This window comes from Camelina sativa, chromosome 9, assembly GCF_030686135.1.
Source record: "Camelina sativa cultivar CO46 ecotype springtype chromosome 9, ASM3068613v1".
NCBI classification, from domain to species: Eukaryota; Viridiplantae; Streptophyta; class Magnoliopsida; order Brassicales; family Brassicaceae; genus Camelina; species Camelina sativa.
The window spans coordinates 43,007,377-43,021,288 of NC_141888.1; the positions used below are offsets into that span (position 1 = coordinate 43,007,377).

At 35.6% G+C, this 13,912-nt stretch overlaps 4 protein-coding genes, 1 long non-coding RNA gene and 1 pseudogene across 8 annotated transcripts; all 6 read right to left on the reverse strand.

Annotated features, from left to right (window-relative positions):
- Positions 1-1,210: 1,210 nt before the first annotated feature.
- On the reverse strand, positions 1,211-2,695 carry LOC104714755 (serpin-Z1). The gene is made up of 2 exons (XM_010432212.3): positions 2,268-2,695; positions 1,211-2,148 (listed from the first exon to the last, which is right to left on the reverse strand). Exons 1-2 carry the CDS (start codon positions 2,664-2,666, stop codon positions 1,426-1,428), a joined length of 1,122 nt encoding a protein of 373 aa, XP_010430514.1. The 5' UTR covers positions 2,667-2,695; the 3' UTR covers positions 1,211-1,425.
- Positions 2,696-2,986: 291 nt separating this feature from the next.
- On the reverse strand, positions 2,987-4,813 carry LOC104714756 (serpin-Z1-like). Of its 3 annotated transcripts, none has more exons than XM_087467611.1 (3): positions 4,324-4,798; positions 3,522-3,950; positions 2,987-3,412 (listed from the first exon to the last, which is right to left on the reverse strand). In XM_087467611.1, the coding sequence occupies exons 1-3, from the start codon at positions 4,717-4,719 to the stop codon at positions 3,230-3,232; spliced, it is 1,008 nt and encodes a 335-aa protein (XP_087323737.1). In that variant the 5' UTR covers positions 4,720-4,798; the 3' UTR covers positions 2,987-3,229. The 3 variants fall into 3 exon arrangements, with proteins under 3 accessions (XP_087323737.1, XP_010430516.1, XP_010430515.1); XM_010432214.3 differs by having other exon boundaries at positions 3,517-3,950; XM_010432213.3 differs by having other exon boundaries at positions 2,987-3,950; positions 4,324-4,813.
- A 740-nt stretch (positions 4,814-5,553) lies between these two features.
- LOC104714757 (serpin-Z1 pseudogene) lies at positions 5,554-6,828 on the reverse strand (annotated as a pseudogene). Its single transcript, XR_015567187.1, has 2 exons — positions 6,692-6,828; positions 5,554-6,452 (listed from the first exon to the last, which is right to left on the reverse strand). The product of XR_015567187.1 is annotated as a serpin-Z1 pseudogene (transcript).
- An 806-nt stretch (positions 6,829-7,634) lies between these two features.
- Positions 7,635-9,109, reverse strand: LOC104714758 (uncharacterized). The gene is made up of 3 exons (XR_755889.3): positions 8,602-9,109; positions 8,386-8,435; positions 7,635-8,059 (listed from the first exon to the last, which is right to left on the reverse strand). It is a non-coding gene; the product is annotated as an uncharacterized LOC104714758 (long non-coding RNA).
- Positions 9,110-9,277: 168 nt separating this feature from the next.
- LOC104716086 (serpin-Z2-like) lies at positions 9,278-11,037 on the reverse strand. Its single transcript, XM_010433429.3, has 2 exons — positions 10,568-11,037; positions 9,278-10,369 (listed from the first exon to the last, which is right to left on the reverse strand). Exons 1-2 carry the CDS (start codon positions 10,958-10,960, stop codon positions 9,368-9,370), a joined length of 1,395 nt encoding a protein of 464 aa, XP_010431731.1. The 5' UTR covers positions 10,961-11,037; the 3' UTR covers positions 9,278-9,367.
- Positions 11,038-11,793: 756 nt separating this feature from the next.
- Positions 11,794-13,334, reverse strand: LOC104714759 (serpin-Z2-like). The gene is made up of 2 exons (XM_010432215.3): positions 12,834-13,334; positions 11,794-12,655 (listed from the first exon to the last, which is right to left on the reverse strand). Exons 1-2 carry the CDS (start codon positions 13,296-13,298, stop codon positions 11,924-11,926), a joined length of 1,197 nt encoding a protein of 398 aa, XP_010430517.1. The 5' UTR covers positions 13,299-13,334; the 3' UTR covers positions 11,794-11,923.
- Positions 13,335-13,912: the final 578 nt, after the last annotated feature.

A 13,912-nucleotide genomic window follows, 5' to 3' on the forward strand; every position in this document is an offset into this window, starting at 1 on the left:
TTATAATAGATAGTTTCTCACCACTCATTGGAAAGTTGTCGATGTGGGATTGTAAATGTCCCTCCTTAATTACCAACAAAAAAATAAAAATATTTATTGACAAATAATAAATAAGTAATTCTTTTAATTCATTAATTCTTTCTTTAGTTTTTCATTGACAATAAATAAATAAGTTTTTATTGAAAGTTAAATGAGGATGTAAAGCAATTTACATAATTGACTTCTAATTCTCCCTAGTGTAAATTAACATCAGTTTTTATTGATGTGTATCATATTAAAAAGTGATTTTATTAAAAATTGATACATTCATCAATTATCTAAATGATGTGAATCTATAATTTATATCATTTTTTAAAAAAATGATACAAACGAATAAAAGTTAAATCAATTTTATTTAATTGATGGCAAATTAGTTAATTAAAACATCACTTAAATAACTGATGTTAAATCATATTTATTTGTTTTATTTTAAAATAACTAATTTAAAACAACATTAATCTTCTCATTCTATATCTCCAACACCGAAACTTGCAACTTGTACTTCGAGCCTTGTGCATCCAAAGACTCAATGGTTTCAAAGAGTTGTTCAAGAGATCGAGAGAGCTGACCTTTTTGTTGTGGCCTTCCCATCATTGTGTAGGTTTTGTCTGACCCCATTTGACCATATGCGAATATACAAACTTGTAGTTACATACAAAGCACATTTTCTATATACAAAATAAGCAAAACATGAAAGAAAGTATTAATGATATGCATTATTAGGGGAACAACAAATGTTTTAGTGATACCAACATCTGGACCTAATGTATCACCTTCTTAGAATTATTGAATTCACTCTCGCTGCAAAACTAGGAAAGATGAGCAATCGATTGTACAAATTTGGTCCGACAAAATGTTCACAAACACCAAACATCTTGAAGTTTCCTTCTTACCAAGGTTGTGAAAATATGATTTTCTTTGTTAGTCATGATCCAAATATGGGCAATAAGGATAGAGATGCAATAATAATAAGTAAAAGAATGTATAGAACAAATCTGAGATCATAGATGTTTTATGTTTATTGAGATGAATAAATTTGTGTTTTGACTTCAATTACAAATACATATCATAACATGCATGATTCATGAAACATGTATGAGGGGGAATAGTAGTGTGAGAAACATTTAGATCGGTTTGATTTGATGACAATCCGGTTTATTTTCTAAGACGGTAACGAGAAACAGAGTAAAATTTAAAATTGAAGAAAACTAAACATATTGAGACTCAATCAATAAGAATAAAAGACTCAAACTACAACTCATTAACGAATAAAAAAAGTGATCCGGTCTTAACCAAATCTAAACATAGGATTCAAGTCGAATAAACTTTTTCCTATCGAACTATATAACCAGGCCACCTTAGACTCAAGGTTTTAACTTCCGGAGTCTAAGAAGATTTAGAAGGATCAAAGATCTGACCAACAAACAAAGGGGTTCCTGTTTTGTCTTCTCTAATCATAAAAAGAAATGGATGATCAGCAACAAAATCTATCCTCTTCACAAAAGCACATCCAAAGATTCCAACAACAGCAGTTGCAGTAGCAGCTTCAGCACCTTCTTCATCAATCTCAACACAAGCTTTTTGGTACACTTCCACCCTATCCAATCCTACTATATTGAAAGTCTTTAAAGCCGAGAATCCGAATTCGATCTTAAACTTTGGGATTCTGATATCACCAACATCAACCTTTTGAGTCGGGATATGGCTATCCAAGAAACCAAGACTTGACGCCATTCTCTCCACAAGATTATCCAAACCATATTTCTCATCAGGGAGATAGAAATACATAGAGAAACTTCCACTGGTATCACCAAGGCCTTGTCGAAATGGGAGCTTAAGGACCTTGAAACCATCATAAGCCTTTATGTATTGGTTCTTATGGCTGCTCATGAAAGGCACAGAAACTGAAGTCCCATCGAGAAGGTGAAAGTCTTGGTCTTTCGTCATCGATTTATGGAATTTATCTTCCCAAGCTCCCTTGAAGTACAAGGCGTTTCCATAAATCCAGATGGTGTCCTCTGGAACGGATCCATGAGGAAGAAGATCTTTAATGAAACCATTGGTGCAATGTAAAGCCCATGCATTCACCTCCATACGCAACTCTTCAGCCTTAAAAACAAAAACAAGAACAAATTTTATCATTCAAAACCAAAAGCTATATCAATACTAGACTAGTTTCATAAATAAGTCAAAAACAGAGCAAACAGGGGATTTTAGTTATAGGGTACCTTTGATTTGAAATCCACTGAAGCCAAAACAGATTTGAAAAAGTTGTAGAAGAGATTATTCGTAGATGGATCTATATATAATGATTGGTCGATCCAAGCGCCATTCACCACTTTGACCGTTGGGCCACCTATATGACTACCGTCAGCGAAGACGAAGGTAGCAATGACGCTGAAAACAGAGTTGAGCTCATCGATGGAAGAAGATCTGAGGAAGGAGGGGATTTTATCGGCGATCACAGAACTGCCGCTGCCGGGACCAGAAGCCATCATGGTGAACACTGCGTTCATTGACGCCGGCGAGAAAACGCTGTTAGAGCGTTTGGCTACAGTAGAGAAGAGATGCCATGAAAGGAACATGGAGACTTCGTTTTGCTTCTTCAAAGCTTCTCTCACGTCCATGACTGACTTTGACCTTGCTGCGAAAGAGATAAGAGAGATATGCAACTTCGTGACGATGTTAATGATGACTTTATAAGTCATAACTTAGGTGTGTATTTATAGTAGAAGTTTCAACTTCACAATGACGCTACTCTTTGAAAGCTTCAATATTACGCTACTTTTAAAAATAAAAATAGAATAAAGCAACGCTACATTTATTTATTTATTTTTGTTTAAAATGTCATCAAAATAAAGCTACAATGTTTTTTTTTGTTTTGTCGTATTAATTATGGAAAATAGAAATATAGACTCAAACTATTATAATTATAATTAAACCATTATTATCTCAAATTATTAAAGTATTTATTATTAATTTCGGGTATTTTTCTCAATTATTAATCGAAATAATTAAACCCAACGAACATAATGGAATGGAAAAATCTTTAGATATCAATTAAAGTTTTCGGTTTTTCACAGAACCTGTGAACTTTGCCAAAACCATAAAACAAAAACTCAGTTAACTAACCCACCATTCGACCAAACCATAACGCGGTTAATAATCAATCATCTGAGTCCGACTTAGACTAATTTCGAAGGGTCGAAGAGCTGACCAACGAACAAAACGGTCCCTGTTTTGTCTTCTCGAATAAGGAAAAGAAATGGATGATCAGCCACAAAATCTGTCTCAGGAAGACAACAACCGTCCTCCTCCACATCAGCAGTTGCGGCCGCAGCTTCAGCACCTTCTTCATCAATCTCGACACAAGCTTTATGGTACATTGACATTGAACGCAGTCCCAGACTCATTACATCCAAAACACGATTAACAGAAAAACCAAATTTGATCTTAAACTTTGGAATTCTAAAGTACCTAACCTCATCTCTGTAACTCGGAATGTGACTATCCAAGAATCCAGGCGTAGATGCCATTTTCTCCAAGAGATCATCCAATCCATCTTTCTTGTCCGGAAGATAGAAATACATTGAGAATTCACGTTTGTTATCATTACTCGCTTGTCGGTAAGGGAGCCTGAGGACCTTGAAACCGTCATAGGCTCTTACGTATTGATCCGCATAGCTGGTCATGAATGGCACAGAGACAGTTGTGCCATTGACAAGGTGAAAGTCTTGGTCTTTTGTATAGGACTTTTCAAATGGTCTTTCCCAAGCTCCTTTGAAATACAATGCGTTTGCGTAAATCTTTTCAGTTTCGTCTGTAACGGATTCAGGTGGAAGAAGATCCATGATGAGATTATTGGTGTGATGCTCAACCCATGAGTTCACTTCTATACGCACTTCTTCAGCCTTCAAAAAGAAACCAATTCATTAATCACCAAAAAGCTATATCAGAAATTTCATTATTACAACTATTCAAAAGTAATTTTCTACATTCAAATTTGTCAATCGCAATTTTGTAAGACAGCCTCATCATAGTAGTTGAGGTTTTGAAGCGATACGAAACAAGAACTATTCGCTCCCAATATGACTCGTTTTGTATGTTTTCTTTCAATTCAAACAGCTCTTCCAATATGAATCGTACGTTGAGTAGGAAAATCAAATCAGGTAATGTTGTGAAACCCTAGCTTTTTAAAAAAAAATTATGTGAAACCCTAGCTAGTTATTTTATATATATCTATCAAACCCTAGATTTGTGTTTTTTTTTTCTGAAAAAATTTACCTTTGATCGGAAATCTACTGGAGCATAAACAGCTTTGAAGAAGTTCTCGAATAGATCTTTATACTTGCGATTATTAACCGGAAGGGATTTATCAATCCAGAGGCCATTCGCCGACGTTATCTTTGGGTCGCCACACGCGCTGCTGTCAGCGTAGACGACGGAGGAAAGTTTGCGGAAGACGGTTTTGAGTTCATCGATTGAAGAAGCTCTGAGGAAGGAGAGGACTTCATCGGCGACTAAATCACCTCCGGGACCAGCGGCGTGCATGGTGATCGCAGTGTTTATGGACGCCGGAGAGAAGATGACGTTAGAGTCTTTGGGTGGGAAAGATAAGACGTGCCGGGAAAGCATCATCGCGACGTCTGCTTGCTTCTTCATAGCTTCTCTTACATTCATGTTTTGATCTGTAACGACAAAGAAAGAGGACTCGAAAGAGGTCAGACTTGTAAAACAGTTAAAGGGTGGATGTGCTTAAATATTGAACAGTTTGGTTTTATTTTAGGAAATTGAAATTATTAATAAAATCTAGATATCCTTTTAATAAGTTGTATGAAGGAATCGGGAATAATTTAATTTGGATAGATCCCTTATTTATTAATCTTCTTTTTCTTTTCTTTTTTTTTTCAAATGGGAAGGTAAAATAAAAAAAAATAAAAAAAAAAATCAATGAGAGTAATTTTAAAGTTGAAACAAATTTATTGTGTAAAGAAAAAGAAGAAAAAGTAAATACTCTTCTTATTTTCTTTTCAAATGGGAAAGTACAAAAGTAATTGTGAGGATGTTCCTGCTGAGGATAAAGAGAAAGGGACGATGGCCATGGAGAAAATGAGAGTAACTGTGAATGAGACCGTAAAAAGGTTTTTAGAAGATTATAAAGACGACAAGAAGAAAGTTGAGACTATGGAAAAGATAAAGGATGGGATAAGGAAGATGGACAAACTTATCGACGATGCTGCTAAGATCTTGATGTTCTTGATCTAACCTTTTTTATTGTTGGTGGCTTGTTTCATGTTTTGGCTAAAGTTTGGCTATAGACCCTCAATTGCTTTAATACTTGCTCTGTTCGAACTATCTTTTTGAGATTTTGTTTCTTAATAAAAGACTTACTCTGTTTTGGGAAACAGAGTTTTGGTGTTACGTTTAGTTTTGATGTTTTTTTTTTTGTTAAATATTTAGTTTTGTTCTGATGTTTACAAGCTTATTTATCAATCAATAGCTAAGAGAGAGATCAATAACTAAGAGAGACATCTTTTCATTATAGTAAATCTTATCAAGTTGGTTACATGAATCGATAACAGAGTTTAAACAAAAAAAACCATTGAACCTGTGAACTTTGTTAAAACCATTAACCAAACCTCACTTGACTAATCTACCGTACCATTCCACCAAATCATAACCTTGTTAATAATCATCAGAGTGGGAATTAGGTTGGGAACAAGATTCCGAAGGGTCGAATAGCTGACCAACGAACAGAACGGTCCCAGTATTGTCTTCTCGAATAAGGAAAAGAAATGGATGATCAGCCACAAAATCTATCTTCTTAGGAGGCTCGCTATTAAGAGCATAAGTTTCTACTCTACAAGCAGTTGCCGCAGCAGCTTCAGCACCTTCTTCATCAATCTCGACACAAGCTTTATGGTACATTAACATTGAATACATTCCTAGTCGATTCAAAACACTTGTAACAGAAAAACCGAATTCGATCTTAAACTTTGGAATTCTAAATTTATCAAGTTCATCTCTGTAGAAGTCATTTTCTCCAAGAGATCATCCAATCCATCTTTCTTGTCCGGAAGATAGAAGTACATTGAGAATTTATGATTGGTACCACCACTGCCTTGTCGGTAAGGGAGTCTGAGGACCTTGAAACCGTCATAAGCTCTTACGTATTGGTCCTCATAGCTGGTCATGAATGGCACAGAAACTGATGTGCCATTGACAAGGTGGAAGTCATAGTCTCTTGTGTCGTACTTTTCAAATGGTCTTTTCCAAGCTCCCTTGAAATACAAGGCATTTGCGTAAATCATGTCAGTTAGGCTTGTCACTGAATCAGGACGAAGAAGATCCATGATGAGATTATTGGTGTGATGTTCAACCCATGAATTCACCTCTTTACGCACTTCTTCAGCCTTCAGAAAAACCAAATTCATTCATCACCAAACGAGCTATACATATGTTAGGGTTTGAATTTGAGTCGTTGTGTTTGTGTATGTTCTTCAGTTCAAACAGTTCTACTTCATCCAGCAAAATCAAAAGAGGGACTGAAGTAAAAGATTACCTTGGATCGGAAATCTACAGGAACGTAAAGAGCTGAAGAATCCTAAAGCAAACAAAACAGCTAAATAAATAAATAAATCCAGGAACCAACCTCGTCGAAATCAACTCTGTGGCAATGCCCTGAATCAGATCAGATGCAGAAGTATCCGCCGATAAGATCAAGCCACGACCGGAATCAACGAAGAGCGAGCTTCGAATCATCAGCTAGCTTGAAATCGAGATCAAATCCACGAGACTTGAGAGTGTTGAAGAAGATAGAATGAGAGGACTTAAGTGATACATCATCGAGAAGAACCAGAACTCGCCGGAGAAGGAGAAACTAAGTAAAAGGAAGAAGGAACAAAGAGATCAACGCGCCGGATCTCGAGAGGTTCATCATACAGTATTTGGTTCCTAGGGACGACGCCGTTTCTTTCTTGCTTATTTTCAAAAATGGGCCAAATTATTATGCTTTATTGGGTTTTAATAATTGGCTTATGTGACAATTTACTGCGGATCAGGAGGGTTGCTAACCATCCATACTTATGTTTTCCTTCTTTTAATCGTTGATCAAATTCCTTTTTCTTTGTATTTGTATTAAAACAAAAAAAAAAAATCCTTATTTTAATTAGAAACCATCATCATAATTAAAAAATCCTTTGTATTAGGTTTACATGATTGTAAACTTTAATTTAATATACTATTATTTAGTTTAAAAGTAATTAATACATCTACAAAATTTTGGTGTTAAATTTTTAGTCACTCGGTGGCCAAAATTATTCATCATATGCATTATCAGGGGAACAACACATGTTTTAGTGATATCAACATCTGGACCTAATGTATTACCTTCTTAAAAATATTAAATTCACTCTCGCTGCCAAACTAAGAAAGATGAGCAATCGATTGTACAAATTTGGTCCGACGAAATGGTCACAAACACCAAACATCTTGAAGTTTCCTTCTTACAAAGGTTGTGAAAATATGATTTTCTTTGTTAGTCATGATCCAAATATGGCCAATAAAGATAGAGAATTAGAGATGCAATAAAGATAAGTAAATTGAGAATGAAAATAATATTAATTAATCTTAACTCTTAAGTAGATCCGTGACTTATACAACAAAAAGGTGTATATATTCTACTAATGCTAGTTGTATTATCATTAGAATTTTAGTTTTGGTAAAGGCATGAAAGGAAAAAAAAATTTTAGTTTTGGTAAAGGCATGAAAGGCATGTTATATTCTACTAAATAGCAACACATATAACATGAAATGTAAAGGCATGAAAGGAAAAAAAATTTAGACTCAGAGCTATTTGTGCATGGAGGACCATAGAGAAACTTTATTCGAGCCCTTGTCTCTTTCATAATTTTGTCAATGACAACATCATTGCCACAAGTGATGCGACCCACTAGAATACGGAACAACGGCTCCCTGGGACACCCTGACCAACTCTCCTCCTTAGATATTTCAGCCATGACTAGATATTGTTATATAGCAATGTGTTAGAAGCGAAAAGAGAACACCCAAGAGTTCAATAAAACAATGCACAAAATCTATAGAAGTAATAGCTGCTTGGCCAGCAGTATGCTAATTATTTTTAAGAAATTAATGAATTAATTATTTTTCAGAAAAACTTTAGAGTAGCCAAAATCACAATGTTGGGCGTCTATCAAACAATGTATTTTCTAATTTCAGATCTCTATGGCATATTTGCTGCAAAATTCATTTGTTTCATTAGTAAAACATATAACACAAACTATTCTATATATACAATTTGGTGTATATCCAAATAAATAATTTTACCATTGTATGTAATGCACTCCGCAAATGAGTTGTTGAAAAAAATATCTAGCCTGCAAGTAGAATTAGTCAATTAATTAAATTAAATTAAAAGTTTAACAAAAACAATATTTGGCGATTTTTTTATATGTGGTGATTAACAAGTAAAATGCATGTTTTTTTTTCTTTTTTGATAGTCAGGTAAAATGTATGATATTGACAAGAATTTAATTTCTAAACCTCAGGTTCGCTAAATCGACCCGCGGTAGATATCCATTCGAACAGTTCTCCTCCAGCTGCATACTCCATTACAATCCCAAGATGTGTAGGAGTTAGAACAACCTAAAATCATCAACACGAAATTTTTAAGCTTTTTTTTTTTTTTTTAATCTTATCAACATCAAATCATGGATTGAATATGGAACATGTCGAATAAAACATGGGACTATATATATGTCCATATCTTGCTGTCGGCAATGAAGGATAGTTTGCGGAAGACGGTTTTGAGCTCATCGGTTGAAGAAGATCCGAGGAAGGAGATTATGATCGCAGCGTTTATTGATGCCGGTAGGAAGATGACATTAGGTTTGGAGGCGGACGCAAAAGATAAGACGTGCCTCGTAAGGAACATCGCGACGTCGTTTTGCTTCTTCATAGTTTTTTCACATCCATGTTTGATTTACAAAAAAGAGGGAGAGAAAGATGACATCCATGTTTGATTTACAAAAAAGAGGGAGAGAAAGATGACATCCATGTTTTGTTTCTTCGTGCTTTATATAGTCAACGGTTTGATTAGGGAATTTAAGATTACTATTTTTACAAAGAAAAATTTGGGGATATTTGTATATACGCAAAAAAAACGAAGTAAATGTTCCTTCTCACATGGAAAAGTAAATAAATATTCAATGAAAGTAAATTTAGTCGAAACAAATTATTTTATTTTATAATCTCATATAAATTTGAACATACGACATAATAGACCCCGAAATTAACCAACTCATATATATTAACTCTTGGACTCGTCCAACTTGTCAACAGTGGCTTTCGAATGGGCTAATTTCTTAGTTAGGGTGTCACAGCAGGCTTCAGAGTCGATGTCTCTTTCAATGCCTTCTGAGTGACTCTTTCGCTTCAGAGTCCTGCCTGAGTCCTGCCTTTCGAGTTTGAAGTTTGCAGGAGTGGTATTATGTTCACGCTGGTAGTCCTCCCACCTAAGCTCCTCATGTTTTTTTTCTATGTATGCAGGAGTGTCTAATGCATCAAAAGCACCTCCAGTTTCAGAGCTACCAAAGGCTGGATCGAAGATTTGACCAGCGAACAAAACTGTTCCAGTTTTGTCTTCTCTAATCAAGAAAAAAAATGGATGATCGGCCACAAAATTAATCGGAGGAGGAGGCCTATAAGCGCTGCAGCCCTCAATGCCAATTAGTGCAGTAGCAGCTGCAGCTTCCGTACCTTCTTCATCGATCTCAATGAAAGCTTTTTGGTATAATAACACATTAAGGTCAAAGTCATTGAAAACGCTGGAAGCTTCAAACCCGAATTCAATCTTAAACTTTGGTATTCTGAATTCACCAACACTAACTCTCCAACTCGGAATGTGACTGTCCAAGAAACCATCAGTAGATGCCATTTTCTCCACAAGGTTATCGAGTCCATCTTTCTCGTCCGGGAGATAGATACACATTGAGAATTGGCGGCTTGTATCATTATGTCCTTGTCGGTATGGCAGTCTAAGGACCTTGAAACCGTTGTAAGCCTTTATATATTGACTTTCATAGCTTTGCATGAAAGGCACATGTACTTGTTTGCCATCAACAAGGTGAAAAGGTTTGTGTTTCGTCATTGATTTGTCGAATTTGTCTTTCCAAGCTCCTTTGAAGTACAAGGCGTTTCCATAGATCCAGAGGGTTTCGCTTGTAACGGATGCAGGAGGAAGAAGATCTTTGATGAGACCATTGGTATGACGTAAAGCCCAAGAATTCACCTCCTTACGCACTTCTTCAAACTTCAAAACAACAACAACAACCATATAGTTACAAAACCACAACCAAACCGAACCAATGTATCGAAAACATTGAGTAAGATATGTAGTTTCTCTAAGTACAGTTTCACACAAGCTCTTGACCTAATCTAATCAAAGCAAATTCAAAACCTAAAATATACTATATTTTTGCAGAAAAACTTAGAGGAATCAGAAACTAACCTTGGATCGGAAATCAACTAGAGCAAACTCAGCTTTGAAGAAATTCTCAAAGAGATCCTTCGACGCGTGACTACACGGACAAGATTGCTCTATCCACACTCCATTAGCCGACGCGATTTTTGGCCCACCTCTTTTGCTTCCGTCGACAAGGATGTCCGAAGCGATTTTACGGAAGATGGCGTTGAGTTCGTCGGTGGACGAAGACCTAAGAAAGGAGAGGATGCAGGATCTTAGTGTTTCATTGTCGGAGGTAGCAGCGGCCATGGCGAGAACGGCGTTGATAGATGCCGGAGAGAAGACGAGGTTAGAATTTTTGGGTTTGGCAGAAATTACTTTCTGCGCAAGCAACAGAGCAACGTCGTTTTGCTTCTTCATCGCTTCTTGTAAATCCATCTTTTGCTTTTCCTTCGTCTTTGAGAGAGGGTTATGCTATTTTCTGGTGTGCTGAGTTTTTTTTGGTTCTTCCAATTAATTTTTTGTTCTGAGCATAAAATATATAGATATATATATATATATATATATATGTATAAGATAATATAAGATAAATCGTATATTTACGAGAACAAAAATGTAAAAACAAACATATTGATTTATTAGATTTGTAAAATTAAACATTCTATGGTATATTTACTTTTATGATAAATCGTAACTATCTTGGGTTTTTTTTTATTGAATTTGTTATTTAAATAAGTATATGATTAAATAATTATTTTTTGTATAAATAAAATTTAAGTGAAGTTTCTAAAGTATTATCATTCATAACAAATATTATATTATATGTCAATTTGTTTAGTAATATTATAAAATTGATTAATATATCCAACACATAGATTTTAATTAAAATTTAATATTAGTTTCTAATACAGCATCTCTCCACTTTTAAAAATATTTTACTATTTACAGATTTTCTTTTGTCAGTTGTTACTTATAACATCCTTCTAACAAGATGTAACAGTAGCAGAGTTTCAAGCAACAATGATAATTCTAGAGTTGTTGTGTAATTATCAAAAGAATGAAGAACGAAGAGGTTCCCATGAAGAAAATAATAGCATATCAATAATTCATTGGATGTTTGCTAATTTTTCATGCATTATGCGCTCTTATGTTGGCAAGAGTAGTTCTTATAGTTTTTAGTGGCTTAGCGATGATTTAACCACAACATCACTAATAATATAGTTAGGTTTCAATCCAATTAATGAACATTTTCCTAAACCCAACAAATCAAATTTTGGTTAAAACTGATGAATGTATATAATTTAGCGAACCATAAGTTCAGAAAGAAAACCTAAAAACGACAGAGAAATTAACCAAATTTATAGACCAAACTCTAGTCCGGTTAATGAAAGCCGGTCATAATTAAGCAGAAGAAGATTTGGAAGGATCGAAGATTTGACCACCGAACAAAACAGTTCCGGTTGTGTCTTCTCTAATCAAGAAAAGAAATGGATGATCTGCCACAAAATCTATCTTCTGTACTCTCGCGCAACCACCAATAGACATACGTAGAGCAGTAGCAGCTGCGGCTTCAGTACCTTCTTCATCCACCTCAATCAAAGCTTTATGGTGCAATGACACTTCAAGGTTAAAGTCATTGACGAAAACCGTTGAAGCATCAAACCCAAATTCAGTCTTAAACTTTGGGATTCTGAATTTACCAAGTTTAACGATTTCACTCGGAATGTGACTATCCAAGAATCCAGGAGTAGATGTCATTCTCTCCAAAAGATTATCAAATTCACCTTTCTTGTCCGGGAGATAGATATACATTGAGAAATAGCGGTTGGTACCATCATCACCTGGTAGATAAGGAAGCTTGAGAACCTTGAAACCATCATATTCCTCAACGCATTGCTGCTTAGAGCTTGTCATGAATGGCACAGACACTGAGGTTCCACTGAAAAGGTGAAAAGGTTTGTGTTGCGTCCTTGACTTGTCGAATTTGTTTCGCCAAACTCCTTTGAAGTACAATGCGTTGCCGTAAATCTGAGTGGTTTCCTTTGTAACGGATTCAGGAGGAAGAAGATCTTTGATGAGACCATTGGTGTGATGTAAAGCCCACGAATTCACCTCCTCACGTACTTCTTCAGACTTCAAAACAACAACAACAACAACAAACATTATAACAAAACCACAACCAAACAAAACCGAACTAAAGATCGAAAACATTGAATAAGATATAAATGTAGTTTCACACATGCCAGCTCTTGACCTAGCTAATCTAATCAAAGCAAATTCGAAATTGAAAAGAGAGAAATCAGAAACCAACCTTGGATATGAAATCAACTTTGGCGAAAGCAGCCTTGAAAAAGTTATCAAAGAGATCTTTCGACTCGGGGCTACACGAGATTGATTGCTCTATCCACACTCCATTAACTGAAGAAATCTTTGGCCCACCTGCTTTGCTTCCATCCACAAGGACGAGAGAAGCGATTTCGCTGAAGACGGAGTTGAGCTCGACGGTGGAAGAAGACCTAAGAAAGGAAATAATAGAGGACCTTAACGTTTCCTCTTCGCAGGTAGCAGCGACCATGGTGAGTACGGCGTTAATAGATGTCGGAGAGAAGACGAAGTTACAGTTTTTGGCTACGGCAGAAATTACTTTCCCCGCAAGGAACAGAGCAACGTCGTTTTGCTTATTCATCGCTTTCTGCACATCCAGTATCTTCCTTCTCTTCGCCTCTGCGCGAGAGGGCTCTGCGATTTCTACACTGCTTAATTTCGGCCTCACCATCTTTCAAAAGTTTTTTTGTGTCTCTGTGGGGTGTGTACTGTGGGTATATATAAGATATTTATATAGAAGACTAAGATAAGAACTAGGGTTTGGTGCACCGTCCTATCAGGGAAAAAAAAAATGTCTATATATGGGCCAACAAATATGTCCAAGATAAGCCCATCGTTGCACCGCTTAAGGACGAAGAAGTGATTAGGTTAATTAACAAGGACACGTGTAGTATATAAGCAGCCGAAACGAAATCGAACGTAGAGATACAAAACAAAACAAATAGATGTAGTACAGATTTATTCAACTCAACGTACGGTTTACCGAATCACTATAAATTTAGCTAAAACAAAAAATGCTTCGGATGTTCAGCTTCCAAAGAAGCAGAAGACTCTGCGTCACAAAGAGTCTCTCAAAACAAAGCTGTTCTCAACTCTCAAGCGAGTATAATTAAGTAATGCACTTTTGCACTTTTGCACTTTTGCATCTTCATTTGTACTTTCAAAAGAATGCCAATTAGTCAACTATGATGCGAGTATAATTAAGTAAAATATTATTTACATGTTTATTTTAATATAGACATTAGTATATACTAATATACATTTATCATAACAAAAAAGTCAAGT

Coding starts and splice junctions, on each gene's coding strand:
- LOC104714755 (XM_010432212.3), bottom strand. CDS start 2,666: ATGGACGTGAGAGAAGCTTTGAAGAAGCAAAACGAAGTCTCCATGTTC. Junction 2,149..2,267: donor CAGTGGATTTCAAATCAAAG/GTACCCTATAAC, acceptor TTTGTTTTTAAG/GCTGAAGAGTTGCGTATGGA.
- LOC104714756 (XM_010432213.3), bottom strand. CDS start 4,719: ATGAATGTAAGAGAAGCTATGAAGAAGCAAGCAGACGTCGCGATGATG. Junction 3,951..4,323: donor CAGTAGATTTCCGATCAAAG/GTAAATTTTTTC, acceptor TTCTTTTTGAAG/GCTGAAGAAGTGCGTATAGA.
- LOC104714759 (XM_010432215.3), bottom strand. CDS start 13,298: ATGGTGAGGCCGAAATTAAGCAGTGTAGAAATCGCAGAGCCCTCTCGC. Junction 12,656..12,833: donor AAGTTGATTTCATATCCAAG/GTTGGTTTCTGA, acceptor GTTGTTTTGAAG/TCTGAAGAAGTACGTGAGGA.
- LOC104716086 (XM_010433429.3), bottom strand. CDS start 10,960: ATGGATTTACAAGAAGCGATGAAGAAGCAAAACGACGTTGCTCTGTTG. Junction 10,370..10,567: donor TAGTTGATTTCCGATCCAAG/GTTAGTTTCTGA, acceptor GTTGTTTTGAAG/TTTGAAGAAGTGCGTAAGGA.